Below are 14396 nucleotides of genomic sequence, written 5' to 3' on the forward strand. Positions count from 1 at the left end.
TGCTAAATGCAGTACACCAAAAATGCACAACCCATACTATTCTTCTAAAATCAAGCTTTGGCTAAGAACTAAGAATAATCGTACTGTAGTTTATTGTTACGGTGAGTGAAGCAGGCAGGACCCAAATGCAGAAAAAACTGAAAATACCTTTATTTCAAGGATATGGCACACGGACAATCGGCACACGGACAATCGGCACACGGACAATCAGAACACTCCCCGGTGAACACAGTCACAGACAAACGACGAACCAACACTGAACATAGGAAGAGACAAGACTAAATAGACGGCGGGGTAATCACAAGACGAGAAACAGCCAGGCAGGGGAGGAGAAACACAAGGGCCACAGGTGAACACAATCAGACAACTAGACACACCAGGGAAACTAACGACAGGAGGAAAAACACAAGGAAAAGGACCAGACAATATACCAAGAGGAAAACATGACAGGGAGAACAGCAAAACAAGACATACAAAACGTGACATAACACAATAATCGTAACAGAACCCCCCCCTCAAGGGACGGATTCCAGACGTCCCTAAAACACCAAAACAGTCCAATAAACGTACAAAAAACCCCCCAAAAAACAATGTCCAGCAGGGTGGGTGGAGGGGGACCGGAGGAGGGACACAAAACTAGGGCCACCAGGGTGGGTGGAGGGGGTCAGGAGGATGGGACTGAGCTGACCGCCCAGTGGCACAGCAGAGGACCAGGAAGGGATCTCGGGCGGACGGCCCGGGGGCAAGGCAGAAGCCGAGAAGGGGGACTCGGGCGGACGGCCCGGGGGCAAGACAGAGTCCAAGATGGGGGTTATGGAGGGGCGAAGGCCACCGTGAGCGAACTCAGGGGGCCGAGCATGAGGGCGAGGACCACGGCCGGAAAAGTCATGGGGCCGAGCATGAGGGCGAGGGCCCCGGCCGGGAAAGTCAGGGGGCCGGGCTCGAGCTCGAGGGCGAAGAATGCGGCTCACAGGGGGCCGGGCTCACAGGGGGCGAAGACCAGACAGCTCCAGAGGCCGAGCAGAGCCCGGTGTCGGCCGAACAGGAACCGGAGCCGGTGGGATAGGCCTCGGCAGGATCCCCCAGAGGACCAGGAGTTGGCAGCACCCCCGGCGAGACAGAGGATGGCGGGGCCTCCAACGGAACAGGACAAGGGGTTGGCAGGACCCCCAGCGGAACCTCCAACGGGACAGGACACAGGGTTGGCAGGACCCCCGGCAGGAGAGTAGTCGGCGGGGCCTCCAACGGCACAGGACATAGGATTGGCAGGACCCCCGGCAGGAGAGTAGACGGCGGGACCTCCAACGGGACAGGACAAAGGGTTGGCAGGACCCCCGGCAGGAGAGTAGTCAGCGGGGCCTCCAACGAGACAGGACAAGGAGCTGGCAGGACCCCCGGCAGGAGAGTAGACGGCGGAACCTCCAACGGGATAGGACAAGGAGTTGGCAGGACCCCCGGCAGGAGAGTAGTCGGCGGGACCTCCAACGGGACAGGACATAGGGTTGGCAGGACCCCCGGCAGGAGAGTAGTTGGCAGGACCCCCAGCGGAACCTCCAACGGCACTTCAGTAGGGACTTGAGTTGGGACTGGAGTAGTGTTAATTTCGTTGACTAAATCTATGACGAAATATGTTCGTCAACGACCTTTTTTTCCATGACGAAAACGAGACGGCACCGACGGCAGTAAACAATAACTGTAACGAAATCATCATGCAATATCGTTGACGAAAAGTGACGAGACGAAAATGTAGTTCACTAAATAAAAACTATGCCAAAATCTCTCTTTACTTTCGTTGACGAAAAATGAGGAGACGAAATTTTATCAAATATAACGTTACATCTCTGATAGTCAGTTTTTCTCCCAGCAGTTCCATTTCCGGGGCTGCGGCAGGGCAGCAGCTGTGTGTGTCTGCGGTGCGCGCGGCGGTAGATTTGAATTACACCGGGCAGCGGCACACTGTGAACTGTCAGGAAGACTCGGGTCTAACTAATGGTCCAACTAACCTTATTTAACAGAAAATGAAATGGCAACAGGGCTTGGGAGCAGTGGTCGCACTCGCGTTAACCGAATACCCCCCCCGTCAGCGCGAGTGATTGATAAATTGTGCACTCGACGGATAATAATGGATTATGACGGAAATGTTACGATCCGTCAAAATGACTGACAACGAAAAAGTCTAAAGCCACCACTGCTTGGGAGAAAGAAACGATGTGATATTTGGGCCCATTTTCGCTACAATGAGGCGGAGAAAAAAAGCGAATGCATTGTTTTATCAGAAGGGAAGCAATGTGGCCATAACACAGCTGGTAAAAACACCACAAACCTGAGCAGATACTCTCTGCAAAGCTGCTTTCTTAATCATTCAACCTGTGTTTTTCATCAAATAAGGACAAGATATAATCTTATTTATTTATATATACTAAAATGACAAATTATTGGTTTTGGCTAGACTAGTTTGACTGAAATGTTCTATATAATCTGATGACTAAAAAATACTCAACAGTTTTTATTGACAAAAAGTAGACTCAAATAATTAGTTTTCTTTGACTAAAATGCTCAGACTTTTAGTCGACTAAATCTTTACTAAAATGTTTACTGTTTTAGTCGACTAAAATAAGACTAAAATGCTCAGACTTTTAGTCGACTAAAACTTGACTAAATAAAAACAGGATGAAGGTGACTAAATATGACTAAAACTAAAAAGGAAATTTAACACAGGACTAAGACTAAAACTAAATTAAAAAATAGCTGACGAAATTAACACTAGACTGGAGAGGGAACTCGAGAGGGAACTCGAGAGGGGGCTTGAGAGAGGACTTGAGAGGGGACTTGAGAGGAAACTGGAGAGGGGACTCGAGAAGAAACTAGAGAAGGGACTAGGGAAGGGACTAGAGAAGGGACTAGAGGAGGAACTAGGGGAGGGACTAGAGGAAGGACTAGAGGTGAGACTTGAGAAGGGACTAGAGGAGGGACTAGAGAGGGGACTAGAGGAGGGACTAGAGGAGGGACTAGAGAAGAGACTAGAGAGGGGACCAGAGAAGGGACTTGAGTTAGGACTCGAGAAAGGAATAGAGAAAGGAATAGAGTGGGGACTAGAGAAGGGACTTCAGATGGTACCTGAGGAGGGACTAGGGAAGGGACTAGAGAAGGGACTTGGGAAGGGACTAGAGGGGGAACTCAAGAAGAGACTAGAGAGGGGACCAGAGAAGGGACTATGGCAGCTGGGGCCAGAGCTGGGTCTGGAACCATGGCTACCATGGTTGTATGGGCCGGTTCTGGAGCCGGAAACATGGCTGTAAGGTCCGGTTCTGGAGCCGGAAACATGGCTGTAAGGTCCAGTTCTGGAGCCGGAAACATGGCTGTAAGGTCCGGTTCTGGAGCCGGAACCATGGCTGCTGGGGCCGGCACTGGAGCCGGAAACATGGCTGCTGGGGCACGGGCTGGAATCCTGGCCCTGCGTCTCCTACAGGCCCCTTGGAGACACCGTGGACCTCTACCAGTACAGTAGTCGGATCCCAGGAAAGGGTTAGAGGCTTGAGAAAAGTTTCCAGGACTACTGGTAAAAAGTTGTAGCCACTCAGGCAACAAACTCCTGAGCCAGGGCTTGCGAGCAACCTCCTGGCGTGCCTCCTTCAAAGCAGCCACTCTACCCCGTATAGATGAGGCGTCATCCCACGTATAAAAAATGTACTCCAGAGAGCACCCAAGACGGTCCGCCTGTAGCATCAAAAAAGCTGAATCCGCTGGGTGCATCCTGGTTGGTTCGTTCTGTTACGGTGAGTGAAGCAGGCAGGACCCAAATGCAGAAAAAACTGAAAATACCTTTATTTCAAGGATATGGCACACGGACAATCAGAACACTCCCCGACGAACCAACACTGAACACAGGAAGAGACAAGACTAAATACAGGGAGGGGTAATCACAAGACGAGAAACAGCCGGGCAGGGGAGGAGAAACACAAGGGCCACAGGTGAACACAATCAGACAACTAGACACACCAGGGAAACTAATGACAGGAGGAAAAACACAGGGAAAAGGACCAGACAATATACCAAGAGGAAAACATGACAGGGAGAACAGCAAAACAGCCAAAACAAGACATACAAAACGTGACATAACACAATAATCGTAACATTTATGCTACAAACTTCGGATTTAATAGAGAACGAGATGGTGTGATGTCAATTAGATGCACTGGTAAGTATTACAAGCAGATGGGGCACACAAGCCACAGCCATGCAGATAGGTTTTGGTTTTATTCATCTATGTTTAGATATATGCTTTCCTGCTGATGACTCAATTCAGTACGCCTAATTATGAACACAGGACTCAGGTGTGTAAAGGATTCACTGGTTTTATCCACATTGAAGCAGAAGTGGCTATTCTGCGCCGCTGTGCTGTTGATTAAGCTTGACATGATGAGAGCAGAAGAGCTGCCTGGATTAAAAAACTGCTGACTCCTCTCCCTCCATGTTCGCTCCCTCCCCATTTTCTTCTTGCTCTTTCCCATCCCTCCATCATTTGGTTCATCCTTCATTCATTCAAGGGTCTCTTGTGATGTTGCTTATGAAAAAGAGGGATAGACAGGGACTCATTAAAATCAGCCCCCTTCTCTTGCTCCCTATCTCTCCATCTCCCTCTCGCCATCTTCATCAGATGTAATTATGGCAGCACAAGTTGGGTGGAGCCTGCACAGCAAAAATTATACTTTCAAATCTCCTTCCGCCTTAGCTATTCAAGGAACGAGACCTACATTTTCAAGCTGATCAGAGAGAGAAAACAAGAAAAACAGGGAGAACAGAAGCAGAGAGGAGAGGAAAGACAGCTACAAAGAGAATATGTTAAGGGGGGTGTCAGGCTTTAGTCGCTGAGTTAACAGAACGTGGGATCAGTAATGCCGTCAAGCTAGAAAATGCCAGACTGCAAAGCAGGCTGGGACAGCACATTGGGAGGAAGTGCTTACAGTAGTTAGGGTACGTGACTGAGGCAGACATTTTTTTCTTCCCTTCAAATTCAAGAAGCCAACTTGTCCTCAGGAAAAAAAATCAAGAGGAGGGAGGGGGTAGGGGGTTCAGTGGATACAGACGGGGTGATACAGTACATCTGCGCATTGCATTGTGGGAAGTAAAGGGGATGGGAGAAACGCTTGAAACGTGCACAGATTTACTAGCTTTGGTCTGGCTGCAGAGGAGCTAAAATAGCGCGATTTATGGCAGCTGTGGCAGATGCAAAGCTACAGTAGGACAGACAGAACGAGAGCAGGTTGACTCAGAGAGGAGCTGTGTATGTTTGCAGTCGGGAGAAATTAGAGAGCCAAGCAAGGTCCGGACACAAGGGAGTATCAGCTCTCATCTGGAGGAAGAAGAGAAGGAAGGAGAAAGACATGGAGAAAAGGATGAGGAGGAGGGGTGATGCTTTTTATTTTTATTTTTAGATGCTGAGAGGTGTTTTCACGTTCATGTCATTTGACTGCGAGTGTCTCTTATTATATCTGTTTGTGTGTTGCTTATGTCACTTGATGTGCATCCCTCTTTGGATTTATATGTGTGTTGGCGAGAGATGTGATGCTTTTTCGGTTGCGGTTCGGCTCAGCAATCACTCAGCGCTGCAGTCAATTTGCAGTCAATTTACCTTTCTCTTGCTCTATTTCTGGTTGATTAAAACTGTTCTCTCTGCATGTTTTCCACAAGACTTGACCATATGCTGTGTGTAGCCATCCAAATGTACTCTGTCTAATATCTTCAGCTTTGAAGTTGGCTGAATGAATACTGTGGCCATGTGGATTGGATGAGACTCCTGTGCACCCTGTCTGAGTCAGTGATGATATTTAAAGTAATCTACAGCAATCAGCTTAAAAAAGGAAAGTCAATTAATCATACTGATGTGTTACATAAATAGTTTGCTCTGTCTCCATACATTATCTTTCCCTCCTTCTCTTTGCTCCATTTGCTTTAACTTTTACAACAACTGGTAGCTACAACCTCTTCGACCTCAATGACCCAGTAAGCCAAGCAGAACCTTGTTTAAAATGATATTGGAGATCCCGAAAATACCAAATATGACATGCTAACATTGGGGAACTATGTATAAGCTGATGCAAAACAGACCAAGAATACTTCCATTATGATGGATTGGTACTGTTGTATAAACAGCTTTAAAATACTTCACTCAGTATAGATAATCAGCTTCAATGAAGAGTCGGCACAACCTGATACAGAAAATATGAGTGTGATTAGATTTGAGGAAAAGTTTTAATAACATGAAACCTTTTTTGCTCTCTGTCTGCAGGTCCAGGAGTGGCTGTGTCTGAATTGTCAGATGCAGAGAGCTCTTGGCATTGATATGACCACGCCTCGCTCTAAGAGCCAAAAGCAGATTCACTCCCCATCACACCAAGCCAAGCCCATCGTCCAGCCTCAACAGCCCACACTTCAGCCAATAAAGCCGGCAGCAGCAGCACAGCCCAAACCTTTGGCGCAGAGTCAGCCCACCCAGCGGCAGCAGCAGCAGCAACAGCCCCATCAGCAGCCTCAGTCTCAGCCCTACAGCCAGACTCAACCCTACTCCCAGTCTCAGCCTTACAGCCAAAATCAACCCTACTCCCAATCCCAGTCTCAGCCATACGCCCAGTCTCAGCCATACTCCCAGCCCCAGTCCCAGCCCCAGTCCCAGCCCCAGTCCCAGCCCCAGTCTCAGCCATACTCCCAGCCCCAGTCCCAGTCCCAGCCCCAGCCCCAGTCTCAGCCATTCTTCCAGCCCCAGTCCCAGCCCTACTCCCAGTCCCAGCCCTACTCCCAGCCCCAGTCCCAGCCATACTCCCAATCTCAGCCATACTCCCAGCCCCAGCAGTATCCCCAGTCTCAGCCCCAGTTGTACCCTGCATCCAAGCCAGGACCCCAAAATCAGCCTCATACTTCCCCAGGATTGCAGAGACAACCAAACCCTGGCGGCCAACAGACCCAGACAGGGTCCTTTCAGCAGGGCATGAAGTCCGACCAGTACTCCCAGAGAGGCCCTGGAGCTCCAGGAGCTGCTGGAGGTCTCACAGGAGGCCTTAACCAGCCTGGGGGTCCAAGGATTCCCCATCCTGGAGCTGTGCCTCTCCCTGGCATGACCAAGGCACCGTCACAGCCCGATTTGGGTCACGGTTCTCCAATGCACCAGTCTGTAGCGCGTCACCATGACCAGACCAGGAGCGCTGGTTCATCCCCAGCCCACAGACCTCAGAGTCAGGCCCCTCCTCCTGCCCAGGACGGCCTGACCAAACTTTTCGGCTTCGGGGCATCGCTGCTCAATCAGGCCAGTACCCTGATCAATGTTGACCCGCTAGCCGGCGCCTCCACCCAGCCAAGCCCTGCACGGGGCAAGGTGGTGTTCAGTAATACGACTGCTGACAACAAGCAACAGCAAGGAACCCCTGCCACCAAACCATTCAGTATGGGGGGCCCTCATGCGCCGAGTCAAATGGGTGGCCCTCATGCCCCGAGTCAAATGGGTGGCCCTCATGCCCCCACTCAAATGGGTGGCCCTCATGCGCCCACTCAAATGGGTGGCCCTCATGCCCCCAGTCATATGGGTGGCACTCATGCACCGGGTCAAATGGGTGGCCCTCATGCCCCCAGTCATATGGGTGGCCCTCATGCACCGGGTCAAATGGGTGGCCCTCATGCGCCGGGTCAAATGGGTGGCCCCCATGCACCCAGCCAAATGGGGGGTCCTAGGATGGGTGGACCGCAAGCACCATCTCAGAAGCAGCAGACCACGTCGCATCAACATGGAATGCCCCAACAGCAGTCGCCCGCACACCATCAAAAAGGGCCGCAAGGACAACAGCATCAGCAAACACCTGCTCATCTGGAGAAAGCGCTGCAGAAGCAGGCGCCCGTGGTGGCACCCAAGCCTGCTCCAGAGCCTGAGAAGCCAAAAGTGAACTGTCCTCTTTGTAAAACGGAGCTGAACATCGGCAGCTCCGACCCGCCCAACTACAACTCCTGTACAGTGTGTCACAGCCAAGTGTGCAACCTGTGTGGCTTCAACCCCACACCACATCTGGTGGAGGTAAGAGAACAAACATGCGGTACAGTGTTCACACAAAGAGCCATAATCACATGTTCAGATGTTTTCAAAAGATAATATTGTACATAGCCATTTTAGATGGAAAAAATGGTGGGGCAAAAACTACATTCCAAAGATGCAAAACCATTTCCTATTGACTAAAGTTCAACAATAATCTGACTGGGCACAAACATATTTTCCTCAACTTGCTGTTCTACTTCTTAATTCACTGTTTGTTTGTGCGGTCTGCGTGAAAGCCTTGTCTTGACCAGGTACTGCTTTTGAATAACACACTGGAGGCAAACGAGTGTCTATAAGCTAGTAGTTAGTTCTGTGACCATAGTCCCTATCTTTAAAGTCAATTCTAACTGCTGCAAGCTTCTGTCAAATGACAACAACAGTTATTTGCCAATTGCTTCGGGCCTACTTACTGTTTTTTTCCATGCTCTGTGCACTTGACGTACAAGCACTGAGCTATCCACACATAGCAGCCTTGCAAGCCAAATACAATTAAATCAGTATATTCAAACTATTCCTTTTTGGCAACTGACCCTTAATTGGGGGATAATGGTAAATAACAACAGCAAACACTAACAGCATGTATTAATGCAGGATTTTATATACATATTTCTAAGTTTCTTAATACCACTCGAATCACACTTTTTTCTGCTACCGGCAGGTGGGACTTTGTCCCACTTTCCCAAAATGAAAGACTGGCCGTTCACAAAAGCACAATAACTGTAATTTCACACACACACAATTCAGAATCATCCCTGCCCAGACAATCGATACCATTCAGCACAAATATAAAATGCTATTCATTCCACTGTTGGACTTTCTTCCTCTTTACTGCATCGATGCAGTTAGACCTGAACCTCTGAGGAATGAACTGTCTCTTCTCCCTTCTTCTGCTTTTATCATACTGATTATTTATAGACCTATAGTACATTCATTTGTTCTGCTTCTATTCAATATGTAGCAATCCTCCACTAGACTTTTGCTTTAATCTCCCACTTTCTTGTTTATTTATTGTCTTTGGGTATAAGGCTCTAAAGGTAGACGTATATCTATAAATTCATGCACCTCCACCTCTGTACTTGGATATATTTAAGTGTGGTTTTCGTTCATTAGCCATACCCTTGGTAATTGAATAAGTACATCATATGATTTTTAATTGAATACACCAATTTATTTAATTTTAATGAAACAAATATACCCGAGCATGCGCAAATGTCTCTATCAACCTTTTAATCTATTAATTTAATTTTAGTCTGTACTTAATTGTTCCTTTGAGCTTACACAATGGTACTTATGTAAGAGGAAGGCAACCAAAGTTACAAAATATGAATCAGTGCCCTGTATTGGACATTCACATCTTCAGAAAATAGATTAGTAATTATTCTAAATTATGCAAGATTTAAAAGAAATATCTGATGAGAAATGTAACCAATCAAAAGTTAATGTTGCATTCCTCTGTGCCATAATCTAAAGATACCCTATTAAAGCTCAGTTCAACTCCTGAGATGTACTATTCCATGGGTGATAATGACAAAGAGCACCAACAATCCAGCTTGCTATTCAGATAGATGTACTTAAGCACATTGGGACATACTGTAACAAAGGGATTCTCAGCCAACATGCCATTAAAAGATGGCCAGCAACCACTGAAATTGAAAAACAAGCTTAGTTTATATCAAACACACAGAATGGCTTAAGAAGGATTTTTTTGACACTTTGAAATCAATTTGGCACGGCCTCCAACAATCCATCAGCTGTTAAACCAGTTGAACCCCGAGCCTGTTTTTCAGGCCTCAGGCTCGAAAAGGACATTCCCAGAACAAATGACCATAACTTCACTTCTAAAAGGGTTAAATTAATAATCTTTTTTTCTCAAAGCAATGATAAACCTGTGAGTTGGATGTAAAAAAAAAAGAATCAATATAGAATTTTTTTATTTTAAAGTAAATTCAGATTGAACATAGTAAAACATTTTTAATTATAGTGTCCGTCCAAAAAAAAAAACATTACTTATAGTGAAAACCACCCTTGAATCCAAACTATAACATATAATAAGTACCCTGTATCAAGATTGATGCAAAACAAGTGACATTTGACCTTTTTAGAGAGGTTTAGCAAAAGAAAAACACTTCTGGGGTCATTTGGGTGCATTTTCCATATCTCTGGCCCCCCTCAATCGATTTTGATGATTGACACCTCCTTTTAACCGTTAGAGCCAATAGAATCGAGGGGAAGTTCCTAAAATCCATCTAAACATTACCCATTGGTGAATGACTGATGCGTAGCCAGAATGCCCAAAACCGGAAGCTGTCATACACTCTGGAAGCTCTCATAGCAACTATGAAAACTCCGTTATTGACATAAATATGAAGATGGATTATCAGTAATCATTTCAAAGTGACACAGACACATTGGATTAACCTATGGATTAACCTTCAGCAGCGTTTTTATCGTTGTAATGCCATTCAACACAACTTTTGATCAGAAACAGCAAAAGGTAAGACATTTCTCCCGTGTTTGCTCCATAAAGCTACGTGGTGTGATGTATGTATTTGCTTCCCCTGTCACGAGTTCCGATCGCTCAGTGATGATACTTATATTTCTGGAATTTGTGGAATCTCAGCTTGCTAATCGACATATTGTCTGTGCAGATCCGATAAGTAATAAGGGTATTTTACCGTGAGTTCTGTGCTAAGTGCGTTAGCATTTTTTTTTGCTCACTTAACTGACGAGTGAAGACTTCTGTTCACAAATTTCAAGAGAGGCACGACAAGCCTTTTTTTGCCATAATAGGAGGGTGAAGAAAGATCAAGAGGGAAATATGAAAGGTGAAATGAGGCCAAAATTCTTCGATGGACATAAAAAGAGGAAGAGATTGAGTTCGATGAGGGGGAGAACAGATGGACAAAAGAGCGATAGACTGAAGGGCAAAAAGGCAAAAAGAATGACACAGAATGAAGGTTCTGAGAGAAGCTTAATCACAAAACACAGACAACCTTTTCAGTTATGCTTTCTTTCTATCCTCCAAAGTGATTCTGCTCACACAACAATGCTTTGAGTGTAAAGGCCGACTACTTTCTCACCTCCTCTTTATCGATCCAGACGCAGGCTTAAAGGTGAAATGAGGGAAGGATAGAAGCAACAGCAAAGGATAGAAAGAAATACAAATAAGTAAAGGAAGTAAGTAAATAAAACATTTGTGATATATATTAGAGGACTTATGCAAACAGAGTATTTCGAAGGGAAGTCAAAGACAAGGAAATATGTATATACTGTAAGTAAGGAATGATGTGGGAAAGAATCAAAGAGGGAAGAATATTTGAAAGAAAAGACTGCATACTGTATGCAAGGATGCATGTAAATCAGTCAGGCAAACTGAGAATGACTGTTGTATTTACTTGAGGCAACGTGATGCCTTCAGGGTCTCTGGAGAGTACAGCTGTACTTTACCGTAATGTACTGTCACTGCCTTAAGCTAGACCTACAGATAATATATCAGGATATATAGAAGTATTATTGTGTAGTAACAGTGATAAATGTACACAGAGTAAGGACAAATACATTTTCAAAATGTTATTTAGACCGTAAGAAACACCATTGACTCTCACACGCACGCCGATATAAAGAAGATATATTATGTAAAGAGTATGAGTAAGTGTATTTGAGTGTGTGATGCGGGTTAAGGCCTGAAGCAAGCAAGAAAGAAAGAGCAGAAAAGAGAATATAAAAAGGGGGAAGAAAGGAGAAATATAGAAACGTCAGAGGGTTAAAACAATTAATACTTATTATTCATTAATACAAAAAGGTAAATATGATGTTGTATATGTGTAACCTAACTTTTGAGTTATAGTCAAGCAAAGATAAAAAAAAGTCTTAAATAATTGGAGACCTAGAGACATATTAAAAAACAAGAAAACGGTAAGCAATTCAGAAGTGAAAAAGTAAAAGAGGAGTAATCACTTCCAGTTAATGCTAATTGCGATAAAAAACATGATCAACACGGCCACTCGCTGCAAATTCAGTCATTCTTTGCCTTAGTAGATTTTACGTTGTACTCAGTAAGCTTGCTAACCCTAACAACCGCTTAGAGATGTCCCGCACCTTAGCCCCTTATCACGTACAATGTGTTGGGGTGCTAGTCCGTGGAAGGGCGAGGGTTACGTAGTGATGTCACTATGTGTGGACAAAATCCAATCCAGCCGTTTCAGGCTGGGGGAAGTGTGGACACCTTTGGAGCAAATATTTGCCAAATTTAATTTCTAAATACATTTAAATGTTTATTTTTTTGTCCCGTGCTAATGTTCTTTATTCTGCTATCAGAGAATATGTTTGTCTAATTTTAGTAAAACAAGCTTTACAGTTCACTCCTCTCTTTACCATGCATGCACTATAATACACACTGTGACGTAAAACCACCCTGTGCCTTTACTGAATAAATTACATTTTTAACAAAGTGACAAAGACTAGAGTTAGTATTTCAGAAAGACTGTGTGGTGGAGAAACACGGAGGGACGTGCGCTCTCTTTGTATATCAATAATTAAGCAAAGGTTTTTTGAAATATAGATAGCAGGAGATGAAATATGTAAAGGGGAAAGAACAGAAAAGTAAAACGCCTCTAAGTTTATCCTGTACCCGCTGTCTTCTCTTCTCTTCTCTATCTAAGCAAATGGAGCTTGATCGGGACTGGGCGTGTCTCATAAACTGTGGTGTATGTTGTTTCACGAATGCCGCAGTTTGAATTCAAAACATTTCAAACACAATAACTCAGCTCTGGTGTAACAGCGATCTAATGAATGATGACACACCACTCACAGGCACACACACTACCCTGACAGTGTCTATAAGCAGGTGTTAGTGAATGAGTGAATGAGGCCATTTCTCTGTCCGGTCTATCATTCAGGCTTTCACAGCCGTCATCACTGCTGTCGCAACAATTATTAGGATTACTGCACCCAGTCCACCTGTGTATGTCTAAAAGTGTGTGTGTGTGTTGTCCGCATGGCTGAGGAAAACTGATTAGGGATTGTGACATTTAGACTACATTAGTGTGTTTGTGTACATGTGGTGTGTGTTTGTGTGCAATCATTATATAAGCAAGATTCCATTGAGAGGGTTGATCCTTTAAAGGACAAAGCTCATGAACATTTGTCTTTCAAAGGACCTGAATACCAGACTGAAAATTGCTTAATTTTCCTACAGTAGGCAGTCTAACCTTGAGGAAAATAAAGTTAGTTGGCGTTCAGCAGTTATTGTAAGGTATACTAGAGTTGATGCCGCATAAAAGCATATTATTTAATCCTTTTTCTGGCTGACTTACGTAAAAACGTAAATCTTTTTTTGTTTCTATGGTAACCTTGCTTGCTTGCTCTGCTAAATACAGCTGTCATTTTATTGGTTGCGCGTCAAAGGGACATCGGTAACGAGGTCAAAGTTTAAATCATTTTGATCAGCGACGCTGAGGGTAACGATTCCGTCGATTATGGCAGCACCGCTCTCTCCATAGAAACACAGCGGCAAGGCCAGGGGCCTCATTTATAAAGCCTTGCATAGGATTCACGTGGGAAGGTTGCTTACAAATAAATACGCACAGACATTTTCCGATTCATAAAACACTGCGTAACGGCGTAGGACTTGCGTGCGGAACGTCCTACGCCGTTTTCTCTTTATAAATCACATTACATTACATTGCATTTAGCTGACGCTTTTATCCAAAGCAACTTACAATAAGTGCGTTCGACCAACAAAATACAAACTATGAAAAGAGCACATTATGATATTACTTACAGGGTGATGGAATTGAAAGAGGTGATTATTGATTCACATATTTGAGAAAACACCATGAAGCAGATTTAGTGTATTCCTTGACATTTATAACTAAAACACACTCACAACCGCATAAAATCTAAAGCAGCTTTAACGATTGCTCACATAGTTACCATCACCGGTCAGTTTTATTTCTACATAACATTGTTTTCTGCTAAAGTAACCATCTTATTATAATGTCTGTCACACAGTCGGACACTCTGCCTCCGGAAAATGCCACATTGTCAGAAAGTTTAATGTGTGTAATTTAATGAATTTCTCTGGTTGTATTTAATTAGGTGTGTGTACATGTGTGAGAAGTTCCCAAAGCACCGGTCATTCTAAAGGTTGCTATCAGCACTGTGGGGGGTCATTAGAGGTTAAATGAGTGGAATTAGTTTTTGTTTGCTTTTTTGTTAATCTTTGTTTCTCTTCTTCTTGTCCTTTTATCTTTTCCCTCATCTAGCTGCTCTCTATTCTACTGGGAGACAAATAAAAGAATAACAATCTCTAAATTGT

General features: G+C 44.8%; 1 protein-coding gene across 6 annotated transcripts in view; it reads left to right on the top strand.

Moving 5' to 3' along the window:
* The window catches only part of bsna (bassoon presynaptic cytomatrix protein a), a 209175-nt gene that overhangs the window by 89988 nt on the left and 104791 nt on the right, over positions 1-14396 (top strand). For 5 of the 6 annotated variants that reach the window (XM_034208897.1, XM_034208898.1, XM_034208902.1 and 2 more), the window contains exon 3: positions 6290-8059. In XM_034208897.1, coding sequence (XP_034064788.1) covers positions 6290-8059 — 1770 coding nt within the window. Of the gene's footprint in view, positions 1-5131; positions 5410-6289; positions 8060-14396 lie in introns of those variants that run through there. The other variant, XM_034208901.1, reaches the window with a different exon arrangement.

Source organism: Gymnodraco acuticeps, unplaced genomic scaffold (genome assembly GCF_902827175.1).
Source record: "Gymnodraco acuticeps unplaced genomic scaffold, fGymAcu1.1, whole genome shotgun sequence".
In the NCBI taxonomy this organism is placed as follows: domain Eukaryota; kingdom Metazoa; phylum Chordata; class Actinopteri; order Perciformes; family Bathydraconidae; genus Gymnodraco; species Gymnodraco acuticeps.